Source organism: Papio anubis, chromosome 19, assembly GCF_008728515.1.
Source record: "Papio anubis isolate 15944 chromosome 19, Panubis1.0, whole genome shotgun sequence".
Taxonomy (NCBI): domain Eukaryota; kingdom Metazoa; phylum Chordata; class Mammalia; order Primates; family Cercopithecidae; genus Papio; species Papio anubis.
The window spans coordinates 23155626-23182096 of NC_044994.1; the positions used below are offsets into that span (position 1 = coordinate 23155626).

The 26471-nt window shown below is 34.1% G+C and overlaps 1 protein-coding gene across 2 annotated transcripts in view; it reads right to left on the bottom strand.

Annotated features, from left to right (window-relative positions):
- Window positions 1–886: 886 nt before the first annotated feature.
- DSC1 (desmocollin 1) overlaps window positions 887–26471 on the bottom strand; it is a 35386-nt gene continuing 9801 nt past the window's right edge. Inside the window, exons 3-17 of one of the 2 annotated variants that reach the window (XM_003914266.5) lie at window positions 25671–25873; window positions 24364–24483; window positions 23103–23258; window positions 21582–21726; window positions 18700–18866; window positions 16756–16890; window positions 15135–15320; window positions 13171–13430; window positions 12878–13020; window positions 7791–8003; window positions 7106–7345; window positions 5794–5915; window positions 4822–5070; window positions 4051–4096; window positions 887–3967 (exon numbers count right to left, since the gene is read on the bottom strand). In XM_003914266.5, the coding sequence (XP_003914315.1) occupies window positions 4061–4096; window positions 4822–5070; window positions 5794–5915; window positions 7106–7345; window positions 7791–8003; window positions 12878–13020; window positions 13171–13430; window positions 15135–15320; window positions 16756–16890; window positions 18700–18866; window positions 21582–21726; window positions 23103–23258; window positions 24364–24483; window positions 25671–25873 (2375 nt within the window). In that variant the 3' untranslated portion in view covers window positions 887–3967; window positions 4051–4060. The remainder of the gene's footprint in view (window positions 3968–4050; window positions 4097–4821; window positions 5071–5793; window positions 5916–7105; window positions 7346–7790; window positions 8004–12877; window positions 13021–13170; window positions 13431–15134; window positions 15321–16755; window positions 16891–18699; window positions 18867–21581; window positions 21727–23102; window positions 23259–24363; window positions 24484–25670; window positions 25874–26471) is intronic. The other variant, XM_003914267.5, reaches the window with a different exon arrangement.

A 26471-nucleotide genomic window follows, 5' to 3' on the forward strand; every position in this document is an offset into this window, starting at 1 on the left:
GACACCTACTATGGATGGATGATCTTTAGAAACTTGGGTTTTAAGAGAGATTTTGAACTATGTAAATGTCATCCACCACTCAGTACCAAATATTCTACATCTTTTAGGGGAGGCAAAGCCAAGTAAGGAAATCCTTTCATTTCCACTTTTGATTAGAGGGCTTCTTTTAGTTTTTCTTGAACTTTACCTGGTAGAAAATAACATTAATTTTAGGTAAATTAAAACTTCACATATCTCAAATGAAGCCTTGAGTTTTTTTAGTATTAATAATTCCACAGTATATCATTTAGAAGTCTCTAAACATAGACAAATAAAATTCCACAGTTACAGGTATCAAATTGTTGTACACTGAAAACCCAATTTTTAAAATGTTGAAATCCTATGTATTCTCAGGCAAATGCAGACCACAGGAAAACCACACTTGTCTTTCATTGTTTTTTTTTTTCTCTAAAGTTAGGGAATAAACAACTGCTAACTCTGTATATTGATTTATGACAGGATATTTATTTCCATCAATCAAAAAACTTACTCTAAGAAGTGAATATCTTAAAATAGTAAAAGACTTAGCTTCATAAAATACATATTATAAATGTACTTCACACATTTGTTTTTATAATCCTTCTAATACACTTAAATTAGTCTATTTAAAATAGCTATTTAAAAAAGTTATTTTGGTTTTGGTAGTAAGGATTTGAGGTAATATATATGTGATTTTTATTTTTTATATAAACATTATTTTTTTGAAGTTTTGAAAAACTCTGCTAACTTAATTTTATTGGGCCCTATAAAATACGCAAGAATCTATCCATTCTTAGTAATGTTTTCTCCTGCTATGCTTCTTTTTTCTTTTTTTCTACAAAAACAGAAAGACAAATGCAGTGTCTAGTCAAATGCAACACTCCTTCAGATTTATTAGAAAAGCAGATAAGAGAGTAGAAAAATGCAGCAATATACATTGTTTCATTGCCCTAATTTCATTTAGGTTTTTCAACTAGTACAGAACTTTCATAAGTAACATACAATAAAAAGGGAGTTAGCTCTTCTGCGATAATAAAAATCTTTGACTCTAAAACATCTATTTTGAGCATTTTCTAAATAACACAGCATATGACATTTTCTGAAAGTAAAGATATGCATAGATGTCAAGTTTTATGAAATACTTTTAATAAGCACAGGAGTAAGCAGAAGTTCAGTAAAATTAGGACATGTCTAACGAAGCTCACTTATAAAATTACATTGATTTTCATCTATCTTGGTGTTCTCATGAAATTTTTTCACATGAAATATTTGAGATCTGAAACAAGATAAGAAAATATAACTGTATATCTTCCTCAATACTGATTTAATTCTAGAAAAACCATTCATAACTATTAACTTATTAATTGACAATTAACTGACAAGTTATATGAAATAAATTCATGAAATACAATATTTTATTAACAAATGAAATTTGTAAGCATTCTGATAGAGTGTCACACATTTTATCAATCACACAATTAACATTTAATTTTGGGAGTAAACAGAATGATTTTGAATTGCCTAATTAAACCAAAAGTCAAAGTTTCTCTGAGATAAACTCTAACGATATTTTGAAAATATTTTAAATAGCCAAAACTGGTTAATACAAATTTATTTCCCACATTTTCTAATAATTTTTCTAATGCTTTTAAAGTATCTTCTCTTGCTAAGATATCTACCTGTGGACATTAATTATTACATTTTTGAGTGTAGATACAAATTGTTCTTGGAGCAATTAAAAATCATTGGCTGAAATTTAATTTACATATGTTCGGTTGTCTTCATATTTCTTTTCACTTGCTTAATTATGGAAAAGAAAATTTATATCTGGACATAAAAGTACAATTAAAGTTAAGGTTCAGTTAATGATTTTTAATTGCTCCAAGAATATTTTGTACCTACATTCAAGAATGTAACTTATGATAAATGTCCAAATTTATATTTTGAAATTTTAGAACTGATATTATCATCAGAGCAAACTGTACATCAGAAAACAAAAATTGCATGACCATAGAAATATTTTATAATGATTATACAAATTGTATATTATGGATACCTTGTAAAATAAAACCTGATTTATTAAAATCACTTTTTTCTTTTGATCCAATATCCAGTTTCATATCAAGAAGCACCTTTAATTTGGAACTGAGAATAAGAAGACTAGTCCCAACATTTTTTTAAAAGCCACTCATTTTTAAAAATAGTTAACTAGTTAATAGATTTTTTTAAGTCTTTGTGTTTTCTGGATGAGAAATTTCCATACTGTTATTGTTTATAGATTTATAGAGTTTGCCACAAATGGCTATGAAAATGCTATTTAAATATATAGTTTCTTTTTAGATTAATAAAATATACTATCCTGTTAAAATATTATACATTCAAAATTATTTCTGAATGTGTGCATTCATTTATTCATCATTCCACAAATGTTTGGTAAGTGTTGCAGTAATAGATTTCTTTTTTTTTTTTTTTTTTTTTTTTTGAGACAGAGTTTTGTTCTTGTTGCCCAAGCTGGAGTACAATGGCACAATGTCAGCTCACTGCAACCTCTGCCTCCCAGGTTCAAGCGATTCTCCTGCCTCAGCCTCCCGAGTAGCTGGGATTACAGTCATGCACCACCACGTCCGGCTAATTTCTTGTATTTTTAGTAGAGATGGGGTTTCTCATAAACATTCTAGTCCCTAATTCTGACTGCCCATTTTCTTAAAGTAACTATAAATTTAGGTTGAGTCTTAACTATTAATACAGATGGTAATTCAATTTTTGGCATATTCAAGGTGCTAATCTCTGTATATCAGAGTTGCAGTCTAATGCCATCAGGGCTAGTTGTCCAAATGCTTGGAGATGGCAGGTGGCAACCACAGATATGGTGGGCCTATGCCAAACTCAAGAGTGAATGTTTTTGCTAACGTATTTATGTTTTTAAAATGTCAGTAGTAAGCCATATTGAGCAAATGAAACATATTTGTGAGCCTAAGTCAACCCAGGAACCTCGGGATTGTAATTCTTTCATGGAAATCTTCTCAGGTAATCTTCGTAAAATCTCTGCCCCTCAAGTTTGCTGTGAGCTTGTTCTGGTCCTTATCTTTCCAATAATCCTAGAAGTTGAAGGGACCTGAGAACAAATCCACATGGGCAGAGGTCCAAGGACCGTGCTCTGAAGGGTCCTGAAAGAAAACAATGCTGGGAGCACTGCTCTGAGGAGTACAAAAGTGTAAAAGAGAAATGAGCTTAATCACCAAACTGAAGACTGCACTGACGAATACTTAAAAGTCCTTTTTAAACCACTCAGGTGGAGAGAATGCACTTATCTGGCCCCAAAGAAAATATTTCTAAGAACATAATTCTCCCCAAGATTTTGAAGAAAATATTGAATTCGTACATCTACAACACAAATTCATCTTTCATTGGCCTCTATAATACCCAGCTTTCCCAAATGTTCTTCCACAGCACAAAAAGTAACATCAGTTTTCAAATACAAGGTGCAAGAAAGTGTACAGTACAGTCATGACTAGGGCAATATATACATGCACCTAAAAGAGAATTAGCAAACAAAACCTTGATTTCTAGAGAACACGGAAGTTATACCAGACAAGGAGAATGTAGGGGAATCTCATATTTATAGTACCCTTACCTATACATGATGAAGTTTACCTCCATAAACAAAAACATTAGCAGATGCTGCTAACATTCTGCATGTAATAAACTCCTACTTATGCATCTGTGGATATTACACTATTAAAAGGCACATTTATTTCTTGACGCATGTCTTTGCTAATGTCCTAAATTTGGGTTCCAGTTGATCTAGAAACTCCAGTCCCTCTTCTTCCTGCCGGTCGCTGCAGCACCCTACTGAGCCGGCCAGAGAACCTTTGCCTTCATAGTTATACGAACGAACGTAGTCTTCACAATGTTTATGCTCCTCATCTTGTCCACACAAATACACCTTCTGTATCAAAAAAGAGCACATTTTATTATTTTTTTTAAAAAACACCTAAACATATTAGCAGAAAAATGATGTCTTTGATTTACCTTTTACTGTTTAATTTTTAATCAGAGTGTGTCCTCTAATCGATTCCTATATATAAAAAATGCACAGGATTGGTCTGTATTATAGTCACTCTTAAAATATAGCAAATAAATAAATGCTTCTAGTGAGCACATTTAGAAAAATTAAGACTACACGTATATCACACAACTTATTTATAATTTTCCATTTGAACATAAAACATGTATATTTGAAATGTATCTTTGTATCTTCTTCACATATTTGAGGAAAACCAATATAGGCTATGATTCCTATGTTTATACACTACTATACAACTGTGATAGTGTAATATATTAAACTGGCTAATATGAAACCTATACTGATTAATCTGAACATAAAACAAAACAAGGAACTAAAACTCAAAAGTAAAGCTCAACAATTTATCTGGTTGATTTTGATAGCCAGGACTTCATAACCACACAAAGAACTCAAGCACACTGAGAAATGTTTGTAATTTATGATCCATTCATTCCTATATAATAAATATTTCACTCCAGGTTGTTTTTCTGTTAATTTTTAGGGAAGAAGCTGTCAACTTTTTATCCTTTGTAAACACATCTACATATGGCACTCCTAGATAAACTTTCATAAACTGTTTCTCTTTGGGTTTAAACCAGACATCCACATCTATGATAACGCAACATTTAAAAGATGTTGACTTCCAGGTATATGAGGAGTAAAACTTTTGGGAAATTCTGATTTATAACTAGCATTTAACTTCCATGTAATATGACCTCGAAGACAGTGGAACTTACTTCGCCAAGCCGAGGTTGGGTGAAACTCTGCCAGTCTGTGTACGCGTATCTGCCAGTATCTCCCTGCCCCACTCCCTTGACGGACTCCAAGGTCTGATGTCCACCTCCTTTGTTGGAATCCAAAGTGTAGCCTCCTTTGACCATCTCAAAACTTTGCTGTGTTTTGATTCCCTGGCCACCAACAGTACCAACAGACATGCTTGTGTCACAAATGTTGGATGTCTGCATGGGGAGTCTAATATTTGCTTCCTGAAAGTAAAATTAGAGTGATAAAGTGAATTTGAAAAATGGAAACTAACCACTCATTTTCATTTTTTTCACCATAGGCAAATCACTTGCCTGCTGTGCCTCTCTGTTCCTCATACATAAAATCAGAATAATAGTATCACAGGTGTGATGGGTTGAACTGAGTCCCCTAAAAATTCATATGTCCTAACCCTCAGTGACTCAGAACGTGAACTTATTTGGAGATAGGGTCATTGTAGATGCAATTAGTTAAGATGAGGTTATATGGGATTAAAGTAGGTCCCTAAGCTAATACAACCAGTATCCTTATAAAAAGGGGACGTTTGAACACAGACATACACACAGGGAGAACGCCATATGAAGATCTAATTTACACTGCCATAAGCCAGGGAATTGGCAGAAGCTAGGAAAGGGTCCTGGAACAGATCTCTCCCCAGTTCCTTCAGAGGGAGCATGGACCTGCCAACACCTTGATCTCTGATTTCTAGTCTCCGGATCTGTGAAACAATCCTTTTCGCTTGTTGAAGTCACTCAGTTTGTTGTGACAACCCTAGCCCTGTAGAATTGGGAGGTTTAAAGGATTTAAAACATTGAGGACACTTGAAACTCTGCTTAGCATAGTAAGTGCTCAATAAACTTTAGTGATATTATCACTGACATTGTTGTGTAATAATCTGTCATCATTTGTTCACCATACAATTCAAAGGGATGTGAAATCTGATTTACCGTTACTTCTTCTCCAGGTCCTTCAGTATTTGATACAATTAAATTTTGCTGGGCTATGTCTTCTGGAAAACATTTCTTGACTGTTCTCTTAGCAGTGACACAGAAACATGTAAACAGAATACCTAAAAAGCAAAAAAGATCAAAGTAAAACACAGACATTAAATCATTTGATTACATGATTTTTTAAAAGTCTTCTTGCATATGTCTCAAAAAATTCATTCCACAAATTGAGTTCTTTAGGTCACAAGATTTAAAAACAGAATATTTTAAAAATGTATTTATACTATTTGTAGCTTAAAGAGATAAATTATACTCTCTTTCCAGGTCCAGAATTAACTTATGTGTGTCTTTTATTTCTTCTACATTGAAATGGTAACTTCATCTAACTGAAGTTTAAGATAGCATCATTAGTAGTTAAAATCACACAGAACACACTTAAAGGGCTTAGAATAACAAGACGAAGAACATTAGGCATAAATACAAACAAGAAAGGCAATTACATAAAATTGGTGTCCAGTTTCAAAAGTGTACATCAACTAATAAAGTGCTAAGAGGAATATCCAGTTTAATCTGAAACTCAGATCAATGAATTAGGATACCGTAAAGATTATAGGAAAAGTTCATAAATGCAAATGGGTTCTTTAGAGTCAGAGGAGAGAGTAAGAAAAAGAAAAGGAAAGGAAGAAAGAAACAGAAAGAAAGAGAAAAAGGCAGACTTAATAAAGCGTGGACAATATTTCTATTACTTTTGTACCTCCAAATAACAGTTTGCAAAATCTTAGCATCCTTTGCCTGTATTGCTTTTCCTCAGTGGCTCATGTGACCATTTTCCACTCATGGAAGTCTTACGATGATGCTAAATCACTTCATTAATAATATGGAACATAAATATCTGAGTAAATTTTGGAATAGCTCTGTTTTCACAAATTCTTTTTCTATGTGTGTATTCCCTACATAAGCATGGCTGGTGCAAAGACTATATTATTTTATATGGAAGGAATCTTAATAGTTTTATCCAGCTTCTTCATTTTACACATGGAAAAATGAGTTCAAAAAAGAGGAAATAATTTACCCACTGTCTCACAGATAATTATTGAAGAACTAAGGCTACCACCTCCGAAACTTACTTTAAATTTAATCTGCTGTTACTGATATGTTTCTTCTATCACTCAAAGCGCCAAGACATAAAATAGATACAATATTTTTAAAAGAACACATTTCCCAGAGGCTATTAATATAAAAAACTTCCATGTTTTAAAAATATTAGATAAAATTTTAGCTAACACATTCTAGATAATGATAATATACTTACATAATAACAATACAGAACCCAACACCATAGCAAGAATAGCCCATCTTCCAAGTATTACATTTGGTCTAACGTCTCTTGCACTTTTATCATTCATTCTACACTCAGATGGAGTTGAACAGTCACATACTCTCACTGTTAACACATGTGTTGCAACTAAACCGTGCCTGTCTTTTATTTGAATAGGCACAGAATAAGAGTTATAATCAAGATTTTGTCGTTGGCGAAGAATGGCTGTTTTACCTAGGGAAAAAAAGAGAGAATACATACAGATAGGATGTTTACATAGCAATATTATTCCTACTTGATGTTCTCAGTGGACGGGAATCAATTTAGAATATAAACCCTAATTTTTCTTTTTTTTTTTTTGAATTTTTGATTTCTCAGAAGAGCCAGAAAAGTAATTTATGTTGCTTTATGCTGATATTAAACTAATCTATACTTAATATGCTGCTCAAATGTTAATTAGAAAGGGACTTACATGTTTTCTTAAAGGATATTCAGAACAAGAGTCTAAGCTCACCATAATGGCATCAATTTTTTTAAAAAAACACAAGGTATTGTTGTTTTTAGGGTTAATAAAATAATTTCCTTAAATAAATGTGTATTTATTATGATAAACTAAGGTGAAAGGACCATCACCAATCTGAAGTCCCTACTGACTATAACATTTAGCATAATTACATACCATCCTTTTGTTCTAGATTCCAGTTTTTACTGGTAGAATTATCCAGAAAGAATTGAAAAGGTGGTCCATTTTCAGGTCCATCTGGATCTACAGGTTCCAGAATAGCAAAATCCTCATTATTCTGACAAATGGTCACTTCTTTATCAATTTGAGGTGGGTGATCATTGTAATCATCCAAATGAACTACTAATGTTCCAGTGCAAGATCGGCCAACTAAGAAAAATTAAAAATAGGTTATTTCTTCACATGAAAATGCATTTATTTTCAACAATTTATAAAATACACAGTTGACATCTGCTATCTACTAGCTGTCTGAGCTTGAGTTCATATACATGCTTCCCGGATTTCAGACATCAAGGTTACAAAATAGGGACATGCCATTTTTCTTTGAAGACTAGGGCTGAATCAGATAATTTCTTCAGGTGCTTTTCAGAATTAAAAGGTATGAGATTATGAGGAAGGTCACTACAGAATGACCTGTTGAAAATCAAATGGATGTCTTAAATCCTTCTTTATGCAGTGTATATATTCATCCTTTTACATTTGGTTATCAATCACTTTCTCGGCTTCCGCATTGCATCATATACTTTTTGCCCAAACCTTGAAAACGTCTTTAGAAATGCACTAGGTGTTTCCCTTCCTGTCTGCTTTGTAGGTTGCCACTCCTAGGAATACTTTTCTCCTCTTCTTTGTCAGGGAACACACTATTATCTTCAAGAATCTACTCAAATGTCACCTCCTCATGAAACTTCTGACTTCCACAGACAATGGCAGCCATATTCCAGTGCTTTCTCAGAACCCTTTGCTAATACTTTGGCTCACACACTGAACTGCAAAAACAGCATAGTAAGTTGTATTCACCTTGAGAGCCTAGTGATTTGCCCAGTACTTCCCAACTAACTATAACTTTATACTAACACATTGAACATAATGCAGTTCCTATTTTTATACTTGAAAACGTTGAATTGAATAAGCCAGAAAAATAAGTTTTCATCTCTGCCCTAATGCCATTCATATGTTCTTGACAACAGGAACTGTCTCATACTCACCTGTTGATTGCCACTATTAATGGCCTAAGACTTTACACATAGTATTTTTAGTTAAAATAGTGCCCATTATTTGTGTTTAAGAGATAATGAAATTCAGAAACATGTCAAATCCCACCATTTGTCAAAGGATAATAAATGATAAGATATCAAAATTGAAATAAACAGAAAGGTAATTGATGCACTCTTTCATGTTTTTGCTTTAAATATTGGTCCACATTCTGAAACACGTCTGTTGAATTTATCATAAAGACTACTATAACTCCCATGCAAATATAATTTATTTTTATTTTTAATTTGAAATAACCCTGAGTCATATCATGTAGTGTATTTCAGGAAAATTTTTTTCTGGTGAATAACTACAAAATTAATTTATTCAGTGATTTTTAAACTAATTGTTTAAATAAAGTAACTACTATTTATGCCTATTTTAAAACTATCTGAACAAGTTTTAAAATATTCAGAAATAAAACAGATATAGCTATTAGGAGAAGCAATGTACAATAGCATATAAATACTTTGAGACTGCCAGAAAACAGTAAATAAATTTGAATATAAGTAACAACTTTAAAATCAGCAAACTAACAAAGAAATGAATAATGTGAAAAAGAGGGCTTTATAAAGTAAAAAATTTAGTTACATGCACTACAGATGAGTTGATATATATAGTATAATTTCACCTTTTAAAATTTAAGCAGAAAGCCTTTCTCTTTGTAGAAAAATGGTGAGAAAACACACTTTAAAAATCCAATAAAAATGTGGTAATTATAGGAACATAAATCAAGATTTATTTAATCACATATTCAACCAACATTTTCTATTGCAGTCTCTGTTTTAAGCATGTTGATAAAAACAGAATGAAAGATGCTTGAAACTATTTACATGGAAGGCAATCAAAGCTAAAGCTGAGAAGGTCTTAGAACAGGGGTGTCCAAAATTTTGGCTTCCCTGGGCCACACTGAAAACAGAATTGTCTTGGGCCACACATAAAATACACTAACACCAATGATAGCTGATGAGCTAAAAAATATATGTTGCAAGCAAATCTTATAATGTTTCAAGAAAGCTTGTGAATTTTTGTTGGGTCACATTCAAAGCCATGCTGGGCTGCATGCTGCCTGCAGGCCACAGGTTGGACAAGCTTGTCTTAGAAGATATCAAAAATTACAAGAGGTTGATGGTTAGTTTTTATTTTACCCCTGGGAAGAGCTAAACAGCCAAAAATAAGTAATTACTGATAATAGCTGAGCATGGTGAAAGGTCATTGGGTGCGTTTATTTACTTCTAAAACTTACCATAAATTAAGCACATAAGCAAATGCCAAGTATAAATGAGTAAGAAACATCACAAACACAGAGCTAGAAAGTACACCTTGGGTTAACTAAAAATCTTCATAACACTTCAACAGCAATTCTGAAAAGCAGTAGTTTTTTCATTGCTACTCAAATGTTTCAGTAACTAGAATCACTACATTATAAATCAGCCTATTCTATAAATTTTAAAATTGTTAAAAGATTTAAATTTTTACTTACTAAGCTACAATATGCCTCCTAATAATTTCCTATAATTTGCTCATGTTCTTTTTGGACTATCCATGCAAAACGTTTGCCACTTCTACATGACAACCCTTAAATATTTGTTATCTTAAGAAAATCCTTTTTGCAGAAGGGAAGAATAAAGAAGCACTTAGTAAATGTTTAATCTCAATTTTCTACATTAAAACCAGTTTTTCCAAGTGCTAATTATGTCCCTAGAATTGTAAAGCTTTTTGTAGTGAAATTTATAACCTGGAGATTCATAGGACTCTCAAACCACAAAGGAATGACAAATATCAGCACCTGCACCGTGTGTACGTATACCACATTTTCTGCCAGATACTTGGAAAGGGATGGTTTACAAAGAAAAACAGTCTTTCTACAAAATTGAACTCATAATTAATCTCGTTAAGAGAACAGAATGTACATGAGAAACAACGAAAGCAGCCTTTTCTACAGAAGCCACACCATATGTGATAAGTGTTATTCCCAGTTCAAAAGGTATTTAGAGAAGAACTGAATCCAGACTAATGGAAACGATCACAAATCTTGTCATTGCCATTTATTTGAAGAAGTTAAGGGACCTGAATTTCAGACAGGAGGAGCAATGCTACTCTACGTGGAAGGCATGTAAAACAGTGCTTTCTCGACTGACAGCCTGACTGACAGAGGATTGACACAAGAAAGAAAGTTGGATTCTAAGAAAGGTAGAAGAATACCTAGATTATCATCCAGGAATATTCATGAGCATCAGAGCAAAGTGTGTGTGTGTGTGTGTGTGTGTATTAAAGTTCCAAGAAACAAAATCCTTCATATCACTGTATGGTTTTTCACTAAAATGTGTAACATCCTTATCTTTACTTTTTCTTAAGCACACCCAGGTTATCTTATAGCCATGGAATATAAATTTGTTAAAGTTTGCTTTTTATTTTCTTACACTATGATGACTGTGCTTATAGACATTGTCTTTTAGCACCAAAAAACAAAGTTAATTTTTAAATACTGTGTTCTCCATAATTTTCTCTGCTTCAGACATTTTATTTTTAAAAAATTACACCTCTGCATTTCTGTAATCTCTTCTCTTTCATCCTTAATCTGAGCAGCTCTTAACTGATCTTCACTTCTGATAATATCCGTACATTCTTTATGAGGAAAGTTCTCACACCATAGAATCTCTTGTGAAAATATAATAATTCTATAGTTGATATCATGTAAGAATTTGGCCTTATCTTAACATTCTTAATTTCCATGTCAGCTTGTCTAATACTTAGAACTTAATAGACAAACCAACAGTTGCGGAATAAATGAGTAAACATAAAGTATTCTTTGCAATCATAGAAAAAAATAGGGTATAATATCTGAGAACACATTGTTTGCATTTTGTTATAAAAAAAGTCAAAAGGACAAATAAATAAGCATGAACATTTTCACTACTGCCAACTTGTGTTAATTACCATGGAATTTGATATGTATTTATTAATACATTCACCCATTCCTTCTAAAGAAATGCAATAGATGCAGTAAAAAAACCTATAGCATTGCTGTATCAGCTAGTTTGTGTCGAACATCCAGCATATGCAGATAAAAAGAGTGGAAACCTTCTTGGATTAGGCACGTAGTCAAAAGAATAGGCTACGTTATAAAAGCCCCCATTCATTTATCTTTATTATTTATGGCAATTTGCCACAATTTATGGTAAATTTGTCATCAATATGATAAAATGAAAAAGTGTAGCTTCTACTTATATTTTTATCATCCTTTTAATATGTTCCGCATATTTTTATGATGTATACATTAATATAGTAGAACATGTACATAAATACATATGATAGCAAATATTTTAAAACATTCATAAATATATATTTAAACATACTAACAAGTGGTTTACTGATAGAAATGTGCATGTTCAAAAGAAGTTCCAGATCACTACTTTACTATATTTGGAAGACATTCTTTACAGAATTGATTCTAAAATTGACCTTGGTAAAAGATTGTAAACCACCACAAAAGACTTAAGTCATTGTTTGACCATTCCTTTATAAAATAGGATAAATGATTCGTTCTCCATTAAGAGAAGCTCAGAACAAACTTACTTTGAACCCACCTGTTTTAGGTGTGTTGAACCCTTTCAGCAAGCTCAAATCATAACGTATCTAAACCTGTACTTCTGAAAAAAACGGTGATCCTTGAGTCTGCCACCATTTCCTCAGCAGAAATTAATAATATAGATCATCTTTTAAATCTTAGACCTCAATTTTAATTGTGATGCAATTACATTTAAATTTATTGTGATATAATTAAGCCTTAAGCTTTGGTCATTCACTACCTCATAGCTTTGCATTATAGATGCACTGGAGCCAAAACTGGGTGATCTCCAATAACATGAATAATAATAATGCAAACACTGTTTGAATTATGTTTTGTCTAGAAATAAACAGATTTCACCCAAGGTTTCCTTAAAAACATATTCTATATTTATACTTTATCTGTAGAAAATGGCACTCACCTGCATCCACTGCAACAACTGAAATATTGTATTGGTTGTTTTTTACAAATTTGGATTCTCTATCTAGCACTTTTAAAGTTCTCAAGTCGCCAGTGTGTTCATTAATTTCAAACCAGTGATCTTCATCCCCTAACTTCTGATACCTAATTTTTAGAAATCAAATATAAATGGTCAAATCAAAGAAGGGACATGATCTTAAAATCTATCATTTTGAAAATACAAGAAACATTCCTAACTTTAAAATCAATTTACATAACAATTAAAACTAAGGAGCTTTTTGAAAAGTACATCACCTTAAGCCTTCACCACTGGCTGTTTCCGGGTCCAGTGCTTTGTATCCAAGGAGTTCTTGGCCAGCTGGGAAGCCATCTTGACTCTGAATAACTTTCACTGGAGGATGGCATTCAGGGCCCTCATCATTGTCTATAATTTTAACGGTGACAGTTGTAGTGCACATTGTAGGAGTTTGTGAGTTCGCTGCTTTAGAGAATTGTGCCTCATTAACTACACCAACTTTCAAAATAACTTGGCGATTGACTTCATAGTTCAATGGCTGTTAAATAAGCATACCTTAATAAGTCAATATATAACATTATATATAAGGCTTCTAATTTCAAATTTTTCTACAAAGAAATACCATTTTTACATTTAAAATGTGACCCAAAGTTAGGGCTAACACAGTTAAAGACTAATAATTAGCTTCCTAAAGTGACAAACATTGCCAAATGCAAAATTGTTGATTCTCGGATTCAACCCATTTTTCTTCTCATTTTTCTTTTGGAAGATCTTGCCTCCAGCCTTTTTGATTTTAAGTTTAAATATTAACAGAAATGCAAGATAAGTGTATGAAAAAAGTCAGACGATTTCATTGCTTATTATATGGGATAACAGTGACTACTAAATTGCCTCCAAACTAAGTATATAAAATAATTAGATAGAAATTTGGTTATAATACAGCAGTTACTCTATGCCTGGGTCAAAAGATAGAATAATATTTAACAGCACCTTTTCAAAGCACATTAGATTTCAGGCTGTTTAGTTCCTGATGAAAGTGCTTGGTCCTTAATGTGATTGGCTGTGTCCCCACCCAAATCTCAACCAGATTTGTATCTCCCAGAATTCCCACCTGTTGTGGGAGGGACCCAGGGCAAGGTAGTTGTATCATGGGAACCAGTCTTTCCTGTGCTATTCTCGTGAAGTGAATAAGTCTCACAAGAGCTGATGGGTTTATCAGGGGTTTCTGCTTTTGCTTCTGCCTCATTTTTCTCTTGCTGCTGCCATGTGAGAAGTGCCTTTTGCCTCCCACCATGATTCTGAGGCCTTCCCAGCCATGTGAAACTGTAAGTCCAATTAAACCTCTCTTCATTCCCAGTTTCAGGTTTGTCTTTATCAGCCACATGAAAACAAACTAATACAGTCCTAAACTGAATAATTAGAAAGAATCCTAAAACAACATTTAAAGGGTGAAAAAAATAAATAAATAAAGGGGGAAAAAACCTGCAACCAGAAAAGGAAAAGAAATAAAGAAAGAAAAAGTAGATAGTAAAATAATTAAAGAATATTTTCTAAAAATCTTATCAGGAGAACACAATGTCTGCCTGAACCTTCTGAGGACTTACATTGTCTCTAAGAAATTAATGAAGGAAGCTATGCAAGAAGTTAGTGAGAGCTATGGATAGAGGGACTAAAAAAAAAAATTAGGTCCAGTTAAAGTAATCATCCTAGAAACCAGTAATTGCAATTAAATTTTTAAAATCCAAAGCAATGACTACCTGGAATACAGGGGGATTAATGGGAAAAGTTACTGAATATTTAGTGCAATAGTCTCTCTTGCAGAATACATCATAGAGAGGCAAAAATAAAATATAATATGAACATGAAAGCAGTTGAATAGTTGAGGCTTGATTTCAAATGTGATTCTTCCATTTTCTTCTTTTGTGTGTTCTTATAAAATAGAAATGTGGACAAGTGAGTGTCTAAGACCCCTTCTAAAGCAAATAACTTGTTCAGTATTCAATATTTCTCTGTCTTGGTTTTCTTCATATAAAGAACAATGAGTATTGTACCTGACATGACCTTCTTCTACGAGAGAAAATTAGAGTAAGAGAATAAGAAAAAAAAAATTTATATAAACCAATATAAATCATTTGGCCTTGCATTGCAGTATTCTAGTCATATACATGTAAGAATTATCTCTTAAAATCAGTGCATGAGTTAGGATATTTTAAAGCATAGCGTGATTATTTTATTTGTTTACCTTGACAACACACAACACTCCTTCATTTGTATTTGGATCCGTGCTAATTTTGAAGTTTCCATTTTCATTTCCTTGTAGGATTGTGTATACAGCCTTTGAGTGAGGAGTGTTTGGCAAATCCTGGTCCTGTACCTTCATTCTTAAAATCTCCACGTCAATTCTGTTTTCTTCTACTTCTGTAATATACTGAAAGAATTGTCCCTTATTATTATCAATTTACAACTTTGACAATGTGGCTTTATATTCTAAAACATGTATTTAAAGAAAAAATAAAGCGATGTGAAAAGCTGCCCTCAATATATTGGGAAACGTTTTACAAATTGAATGCGTAGCTTAGTTCTTTCCTCCTAAATTGCCTTTTCATATCTTTTCCATTCTTCAAAGGCAACCCCAAGTCTTACCTTCTGAACTTCTCTGAGATAATTTTCCTAATCATTCTAGAACTCAGATTTGTCTCTTCTCTGAACCTCCACAATATTTACAGTCTATCGTCTTCCATGTTTACACAGTAAGCACTTAATAAATGTTTTACGCTAATATATTAAACACTGAGTACTTGTAGGTAATTATAACATATGTTGGCTTCTAATTTCTGGAAGAATTGTTTTCACACCAATCTTTCCAAATGTACTTTTGATTCACTTGCAAATCTTTAGCAGGAAAGTTTTCCCCTTTTTTGAGACATTAAACAATAGCCCTCCACAAAAAATATCTTACAAAATCGTAAGATATTAAAGACTGAAAGAAGTAGTAAATTGAATCTGTTAGAGATAGAAGGTGAATTCATATAGAAGGATGACAGACACTGGGACGTAATAGACCTAGATTTGAATCCTGGTTATTCCTTGTATATGGTTTATTAGTATGAGATCTTGACTTAACAGACTTTCTATTTCCTCATATGAAACATGGGTTAAAATATATCCTCATATATTGTAGGGATTCATATAATAAATTACATGAATATGTCTATCACTGTGCTTGCAGGTTTTTCCTTCTCTGACTTGTGTTCTGGAATAGATTAATGAAAAAATGAGAGTTTCTTTATCAAAAGTTCAGAAAAGGAGAACCATTTCCCAAAACTATGGTCATAAAATATAAATATATATATGTACACATGCACACACACACACATCTATTTTTATATATATCTTATTGTTTACTGCCTAAGGAAAAGTTTGCTCATAGTACAGGGAGAGCTTGTTTGGAGTTGTGAGCCAGCCTGTACTACTGTCTCCATAGGCTAGTTCCTTATTCATCTTAAGAAGTTGAAATGCAAAGGACACCAGAGAGAGAGCCTCTCCTCCTTCACCCTACCTAAAAAATTTAATGCCAAGGAATCTGACAGTAGAGCTTAACACCAAAAAAAAAAAAGTTGAACACATGAACACACCTAGGGCTAAGAAGCTCTTCGGTAGCCAAGAGCATGGTTATTTCCCTAGCATCCAGAAATAACTAGTACTTCAATTATTTGTACAGAAATCATATTTTTCTCCCTATGTTATTTGTAAGTAGCAGTTACTTAAATCAAACTGTGTGATCTCACAGAGCTACCAAATTCTAGATATGTTTTTTGAAAAAGTAGATAAATCTAGATTAATGAATAGAGAGGTATACTCACAGAAGCTTCTGTGAAAGATGGTGGATTGTCATTTTCATCCTCAAGTGAAATAGTAATTGTTCCTGTATTAAATAAACCGAAAGGCTGACCACCCATGTCTCGCACTTCCATTATTAACTGGTAAGTATCACATTTCTGAAAAAAAAGAAAAAGTACATTAATGAACACTTTTATTTCCTATAACTTGCAATTCTCACAACCACTGTTTAGATATGATTATTGTACAAATATTCATATATGTGTGTGTGTGTTTGTGTGTGTGTGTGTGTGTATATATATTTGAGATGGCGTCTCGCTCCGTCACCCAGGCTGGAGTGCAGTGGCATGATCTTGGCTCACTGCTACCTCTGCCTCCCAGGTTCAAGCGATTCTCCTGCCTCAGCCTCCAGAGTAGCTGCGATTACAGGCGCCCGCCACCACACCCAGGTAATCTTTGTATTTTTCATAGAGACAGGGTTTTACTGTGTTGCCCAGGCTGGTCACGAATTCCTGAGCTTAGGCAATCTGCCTGCCTTGGCCTGCCAAAGTGCTGGTATTACAGATGTGAGCCACTGTGCCTGGCCCAAATCTTCTTTTTTACATATAATTTTGTTTAAAAAGAACATAAATAAAAGTACAGAACAAGATATTGGCTGATTGGTACAATGGAAAGGTGATGTGTCTAATATAACATTTTAAAATTTAAAGCTGCTTTATTTATAATTGCCAAAACTTGAAAGCAACCAAGATGTCCTTCAGTAGGTAAATGGGTAAATAAACTGGTACATCCAGACAATGAAATATTATTCAGTGCTAAAAAGAAAAGAGCTATCAAGACTTAAAAAGACATGAAAGAAATTTAAAAGCATATTACTAAATGAAAGAAGCCAATCTTAAAAGGCTACATACTATATTATTTCAACTACATGACGTTCTAAAAAAGGGCAAAAGTATAGAGACAGTAAAAATATCAGTGGTTGTCAGGAATTAAGAGGGAAGAAGCCATCAATAGGAGAAGTACTACAGAAGCACAATAATCCTCAACAGGAGGATTTTAGGGCAGTGAAACCACTCTGGATGATACTATAATGATGGATGCACGTCTTTATACATTTGTTCAAACTCATAGAATATATAGCACCAAGAGTGAACCACAATGTGAGAACTATGGACTTTAGGTAATAATGATGTGTCAACATAAGTGTATCAGTTGTACCAAATATACCACTGTGGGGCAGGATGTTGATAGCAGGAAAGGCTACGTGTGGTTCAGGGGGATAGGGAGTATATGGGAACCGTCTTTATTTTCTTTATTTTGAGACTGAGTCTCGCTCTGTCACCCAGGCTGGAGTGCAGTGGTGCAATCTCGGCTCACTGCAAGCTCCGCCTCCCGGGTTCACGCCATTCTCCTGCCTCAGCCTCCCGAGTAACTGGGACTACAGGTGCCCGCCACCATGCCTGGCTAATTTTTTTGTGTTTCCAGTAGAGACAGGGTTTCACCGTGTTAGCCAGGATGGTCTCGATCTCCTGACCTCGTGATCTGCCCGCCTCGGCCTCCCAGAGTGCTGGGATTACAGGTGTGAGCCACCACGCCCAGCCTCCGTCGGTACTTTCTACTCAATTATGCTGTGAACCCAAAGCTGCTACACCAAAGTTTATTAATTTAAAAAGTTAAGCATATTGGAGTCAGATAAAAATAGTTTTTTAAAAACAAAAATAAAATAAATGTAAAGCAATTTTATCATCAACAGATCAAACCAGATTACTGATTTCAAGAGAGACCCTGTCTAATATATGGTACCTTCCCTACATCTCTGTAAGGACAGAGGACATCTCCAGATAAGCCCTAACCACAGCCTACAGAAGCATGCTGAGAAAGGAGGCCAGAGTGGCCATACTGCAACATTCTCTCATTCTCAGTTTAAATGTAGTTGAATGACTGGAAAGTTAATTAATCATCATTACTTCTCTATCCAGAAAAGGTGTAGTTGTGGTGATGACACCGGTATCTGGATGTATGGAGAAATGCTTTGGATGGTCTGGGATTTGTTGTAAGATTTTATATTTCAGACGAGTATGGAGAGTGTCAGGTTCGTCGAGATCTGTGGCAGTCACTTGTCCCACTGAAGTTCCTGTTTAGAAAAATCCAAAAGTGATAAAAATTTCCACCCATATAATTGAATCATAAACAAACTAAAATCAAGGCATTGCTGTAGCAAATTCTGCCCAAAACCACAAGTAGATTAGTTTTACTGTTAAGTTGAAGAATGTGAAACTGTTCTAAATGTCTCCAAGCCTCCCTTACTCAGGAACTTCAGTTAGGTAGCTCCTGTGAATAACATGATTTGTATTCTACGTAGATGAGAACAGTTCCCACAGTACCTTTAGAAACAGTAGTTCTGAAATTCTTTCTCTCCAAGTTCATGGGCTATTTTTAAATTTAACTTAATTTAATTTTAGATTTTGGGGTACACATGCAGGTTTGTTACAGGGGTATATTGTGCGATACTAAGGTTTGGGCTTCTAAGGATCCCATCACCAGCGTAGTGAATGTGGTACCAGATAGGTAGTTTTTCAGCCCCTTCCCTCCTCTTTCCCTCCTACCTTTTGGAATCCCCATTGTTTATTGTTTCCATCTTTGTGTCTATGTGTACCTGATGTTCAACTCTCACTTATAAGTGAGAACATGTGGTATTTAGCTTTCTGTTTCTGTGTTAATTTGCTTAGGATAATGGCCTCCGGCTGCATCTCTGTTGATGCAAAAGACATGATTTTATTATTTTTTATGGCTGCATAGTATGCCATGGCCTTTGTGTACTACATTTTCTTTATCCAGTCCACCATTGAAGGGCACGTGGATTGATTTCATGTCTTTGCTATTGTGAATGGTGCTGTAATAAACATACAAGTGCAAGTGTCTTTTGGTAGAATGATTTGTTTTCCTTTGGGTATATACCTAGTAATGGCATTGCTGGCTCAAATAGTAGCTCTGTTTTTAGTTCTTTGAGCAATCTCCAAACTGCTTTCCACAGGGGATGAACTAATTTATATTCTCACCAATGGCATATAAGTGTTCATGGACCATTTTTGAATGGGACCTTCTCTGTATACCTTGTCTCTTTTATAACCCAACTTGATAATGTTAATCAGAGGAATACCGCATCTTTTCACGTAATAACAAATATTTTATCCTTTTATACTTTAATAAATGTGATACATTATTGATGTATACAAATAATTATTAATATATGCAAGACAAAATCATACACAGCAGTCTGTGTATCATTTAGACAAGCTTCATAGTCCAGACATGAGAGTGTTAGACACATTGCATTAGCATTGTGAAACAGCAGTATTATACACACATATGTACATGGAAACAGAATGGAGGAGGCCACAGGAAATAACAACTGCTCTTGCAACATCTGAAAATAAACTAGTCAGTCTTGTTACACCCCTTAGTAGTCTTGGGTCACAGTCTTGGCTGCACATAGCATCAAATCAGTTTAAATTTTTTTTTTCATTTTGCTGGGAAGATATGCCAAAAAAGGCGATGTTTATGTTTTATATATCAGATCACTATTTCCATGCCATGATACATTTCTGGTTCCTTGAAAATGTATTGAAACTTTATAAAGATTCAAATTATGTACAGTTTCATAAATGCACCTGTGACACACATGTACTTGCTAAAAATATAAAATATCTTTATATTTAATATGAATGGCATTTGTCTGTTGCACATTCAGATCTGTTGTGTACTAATCTAACCAGTTAGTTACTTGATGTATCAATTAGCTACCTTCTATATGTGGGTAGCAAGATGAGCACAGAAAGGTTTTCCTTTCAGAAGTACATCATCTCATAAAACTAGAACGTTTTATGTAGTATATCCTTGAAAGTCAAACATTTTAAAATGTTCTACATAATTGTGTTTAAAATATTAATAAGGAATTCAATGGAAGCAAAAATCTAGTGTTTTCCTAAAATTGCCATCATCCTAAACACTGGTTACAAAACTAGGCTAAAATGAAAGCTAATATCCAACAGTCATTTAATAAAGAGAATTCAGGAAAACACTGATAGTATAAGATTTTAATATAAACCGGTACTACACATACATAGCCTACAAAAGTCAAATCCTTCGAATTTCAAATGTCTGTTAAAAAATATTCCTTGACACCATAAAATAGACATTCCTGTATGTTTGGTTACATCAGTATTTTTGAGTATTTTTCTTGCTTAGAAGGAAAAGTTGAATTTTCCTACGTTTAGACTTCTACATATCCTTAAGTGACAGTTGTTTAAAAACCACTGAATGAATGAATGAATGAATGAAAAAAATAACATCTTATTTTGTTGGAAGAAAAAATGATCCCTGGTCCATGTGTAAATCCCCTGTAATATTCTCTATGAATTTCTGGGTGTAGTCCGTTTTATACTGAACTACGACTTTTCCCAGTGGCAAAACTGAGCAACATTTCCTTCACTGCAGACTTTCTAAGCATGCATTGGTAAATCAAACACCAACTTCAGCAACAACCCCACCCTGGAGAGAATTGAGTCAAATAAATGCTACCAGAATTATAAAATCATGATATAAAAGAGAAAATGTATAATATTTTATCTTATGCATCTGCTTAAATTTAAAAAAGTTTGCTCAGAGTCATTTACGGCCCTTAATACGAATGTCACATAACAACAATTCCTCATGGGAAAAAGTATGTGTAATCAGAAATACCAGAAAAAGTATAAAATGCAATGATAAAAGGTAAACATCTTTAATTATAATACTTATGAAATGTCAAATAATCTTCTTATCATGCTACTATAAAATGTGAACTTACCGGATCGGCAATTTTCAGGCACAGTAAAGATAGTCATTTTGTGTTCAAAATATGGGGCGTTATCATTATCATCTTCAATTTTGATGATCAAGGGGAGTGGATATTCTGGTGCATAGCCATCTGCGGTTGTTGCATAGCCATATAACTGAAAGAAGGGAAAATATCATCAATGTATTCTCAAATGACAAATTATGCACAAAAGTGAGCCTAGCAGTGGGGGAAAATGCAACATTTAAAAAAAAAAATCATTCCCAAAGACCCGTAACTAAGAAATGATGCAAGGGAGAGATAACCCACAGATGCAGTCTCTGCCTGCCATGTGGTTTCAATCCCCTCTCGGTGTTATTGCTCATTATTCTCCCACTCTGAACACCACGCACTACAGGTGTTCTCTGAATTAACTGTACGCGGTTTTACTTGTTAGAATGCATGCAGATTTCCCCCAGTTATGTTATTAACACGTGTTTTTAAAGTTTATAAAAATACAATTCTATTATGTATAGATTTACATATACAGACAAATAAATGGACATCACAACTATTTCAGGATAATTCAATTGTAAGTTCTTTACCTATATTTTCTCATTTTTCTATTGTAAGTATGTATTTCTTCACAATAAAAATGTTAATAAAAGCATATACATATCAGAAATTTCATTTCAAAATGAATGCCTTGTCCGCAACAGCCAGTATGTATTTAATGTCCTTTCCCTCTAAACTCCAAATTATTCCTACACCCCCCTAATGTGGTTTGTGCATAGTAAGTGTTCAGTAAATAGTTGATGAATGGATTTTCATCACTCATGGAACCAGCTAAACCTACCCAAAGTGAATTCTGCATTAACTCAGTTTTTTACCACAACTAGCTCTTCTAATTTTCCCTACTGTAACCATTTCTAAATGAACTAGGATTAAAATTCCAGGCACTAAACTCCTCCCTCTCTCTCATAAATCTTTGTAATCAGTTGCCAAGTTCTAGAGATTATGGCATTTTTGTGTTTCTCATGCATGTTCTTTTCTATTCCCATTGCCATCATTTTCGTGTGACTCCAAATGCATTCTACATGTTGACCCACTAACTTTGCTGCAGTTGTTCTGACATTCCCTGTTCCAATCGATGTAACCTCAGAAGTCAGATTTTATTGAGTTTTACAATTTTAACCACAATACTCACTAATCACACTCTTCAGTCACATGGTTGAGAGTAATTGAACTATTTTATTATAGATAACTTTAAATTCAGTAAAATTCTTTGTTATTTATCCAGGATTATAGACCAAAATATATCCTTTAAAATTCTATCATTATATTTTCTATACCTTCCCCCCCCAACTTCCCTTATTATATCCACTGTTTTTCCTCATCAATGGTAAATAGAAATTTAAAGTTTATATTGCATATTAATATCTTGAATATTAAATCAAATAATTGATTCTTATAATATGTGAACAAGCATACTTGAAAATATTAGTAAGTCAGTAATGAAGATATAATTCTGAGGAAATATTTCAATAATCCTACCGCAAACTGTTCATATTTCTCACGGTCAATGCTCCTTGTACAAAAGATATCTCCAGTGTCTTTCTCTATGTAAAACAAATTGAACGGTTCTTTGTCCACGCCTGGTCCACTTATGGAATAAAAGATGGTGTAATTCTGTGCAGCATCAGATTGGATCTGCAGTAATAATTTAGGAATAGAACAAATATGTCATCATGAATATTTTCAACCTAACCTCTTGTGACGGTTTATTTTTTACCACTAGCCCTCTTTCCTACTCTCCTATTCTTTCTTTCTTCTGCTTAGGTGCCCATTATCTGCCAAGTTTTCCAAATTTTTATCTGCATTTTGCATTGTGCAAAGCCAGAAATTCTGTCACTTATTTGATCTCAACTTTTTTGTCATTTGTATATCTATAACATTTGTAGAGTGATACACCTTTTCAATTGTTATTTACTTATTCTTATCTTCATTTAAATAATAGTAACAGTTTCAGTGATTTTTGAATTCTTTGGAATTGAAAATTATTTGATTAATAAAGCTAGAAGTAATGCAACTTTTCTTCCACAATTAATTCCTCAAGAATTATAAAATTTTGGCCGGGCACAGTGGCTCACGCCTGTAATCCCAGACATTTGGGAGGCTTAGGCAGGTGAATCACCTGAGATCAGGAGTTTGAGACCAAACTGGCCAACATGGTGAAACTCTGTCTCTACTAAAAATACAAAAATTAGCCGGGCATGGTGGTGGGTGTCTGTAATCCCAGATACTTGGGAGGCTGAGGCAGAAGAATCGCTTGAACCCAGGAGGCGGAGGTTGCAGTGAGCTGAGTTCATGCCACTATATTTCAAAATTTCAAAACTGTTCTATGTTTGCATTCTAGCTATGTAGCAGTGAGGCAATCTTTAGTAAGCAGAAATACAGGCCGTTTTTATAAAAGATGAGTGCTAGTTTAAGCAAGAGTTGAACTATGCAAAACGTGTAGGTATGCCTTCTGTACATTAGTGTTAACAAGTCTACCATAGTATTTTGGGGAATTTAGACATAGACCTAAGAGCATCAGAAACTCCAAATATAAAACTTGTTTCTAAATTTCTAAATATGATACATGTAAGAAAGTAATAAGATATGCTGCATCACTTCTATAGGACCCTAATTCTGGTGAATAGATGATCATTACTTGTACCATTAAAGCTCTGATTCAATATGCTGTGCAATTCAAATGAAAAGTTTAAGAACCAAAAATTTGGACACGTATAAAATCAAATAAGGTGAAATGCACCTGCTGAACATGTTGTGGAAATGGACCCAATGAGTTCTCCATCAATGAAGCTGGAATAGGAGCCCATCGTCTCTTGCTGCGCTTGAGGGCTGTGTCTTTGGTATGTCTCTTCTTAGGAGCCTACATTTGACAAGAAACAAAGAAATGTAGCATTGCTTATCATTTTTGGAACTGTGATTTTTTACACATACATCAACAAACAGATGTAAGGGTTATACATTACAATCCCATGGCTAATCAGCAAAGTATTTCTGTTGATAAGACACACACACACCTCAGACTGCATTACATTCCCCTGTTCTACCTATTTCTCTATTTACTCAGTTAACCACCAGGAAATGTATAGGACATTTGGAAAGACGCCACTTTGAAAAGTTATAAACCCCCCTAAAATAGACAATTTATTAATAAATATTTAATGATCAACTTCATTCCACTAGGAGTGGTACAACCAAAATCTGTTAAAACCCTCACTCTACAATACAGTCATTTATACATCTATATAGACACAGCTGAGCATTTTCGCAAGTATACTTGATTTTATATAATGTGGGGATTTTACAATGTGGATACAAAATAACATTTTTTAAGTCTTAAGCATATTAAGAGGAGTTCATGTAATCAAAAAGAATTTAGTTGGGAAGTCCTCTCATAAATAGAATCATTCATGGTTTTATAAGATGAAATTTATTGTGGTGAATTTGCTGAAAATGAGATGTGAATTACAGCAACTTTCTCCTTCCTGCTTTCTGAACTGATCTCTACCACTCACTGCAAGAAAATGAGCCTAGAGTCAAATATTCAAACCAGTCCTGTGGATTGGCCACACCTCCACTCTCTGAAGAGAGGGGCTCCCCTATAGAATTTTCTAGTGAGATGGGAGTAAGATTTAGACAATGTCTTCTCCTCTTTAAAGAGAGACTCAAACCTGCAATCAGTAGGAAGAGAGCTGCACTGGGTGGAGCCCACGTCTCCTGCCTGAATCACATTTCGCTGAGTTTTAGACCCGCCCTTGTCTTGTCCTTGCTCCTCAGGTTGGTTTGTTCTTATTGCCAAACTTGAAATCACTATTAGAAAACTTTGATATTCTTACTTTGCTCCCCATCTACAGAGTCATTCATCTTTATAAAAGTTTGTAAATAGCTCTGCCACTCCTTAAAAGTCTAGCCTTTATTTACACTAATTGTAAGTGGAAAAGACAAACTTGTCATTCAATAGCATGGATTTTAACGTGAAAGGAGTATATAACACAAAGGACTCCCATAAGCAGATTACTGTGCTAGGCTGCTTAAGCCCTTGCCTTATACCTTGTTTTCTCTTGCTGACAGTACAACTTTTATCTCTTGTTGTTCATGTCTCTCACTACCCGAAAGGAAAATGGAAAAACTTTTCCTTTCAGAAGACAAAATGAGGTCACGTGTTGTGTAAATTGAGCCATCTTCTAGAATTCTGAAGGCAGGGTCACTGGACAGGATTAGGCTGGGCGACTTGAGACATTCCTCCAGATTCACTGCAGGGAAGAAATGTCATAGCAGTTTGTCAGATGAAACAGGAGTGGAACAAGTTTTACAGGAATGACAGCCGTGAGTTAGTGCATGAGAAGCAGAAAAAGGGAGGTTATGTTTGGAATGTGCTCAGCACCTACTACTCTAAAACGTGGGGGCCATGAAAATTAAATAATTAAATTAATGGAATCACATTTTCCACTACCTTTGTCATACATTAATTTAAGAAATAAAATATTTTCCTAGTGTCACAGATTTTATTCTCTTTCCTTTGAACTCTTAATTATCGTGTGTGTGTATAAATGTATATGTGTACAAACTTGAATTTTTTATGTCATAAATGGTATAACTGTATGATGTCAGTAGATTTTGAACTTTTTGCAATAGTTTGATAGTTAAAACTATCTTGCCGAAAATAAGAAAACTAGGTGGCTCACGCCTGTAATCCCAGCACTTTGGGAGGCCAAGGTAGGAGGATCACGAGGTCAGGAGTTCTAGACCAGCCTGGCCAATATGGTGAAACTCCATCTCTACTAAAAATACAAACATTATCCAAGCATGGCGGTGTGCACCTGTAATTCCAGCTACTCAGGAGGCTGAGTC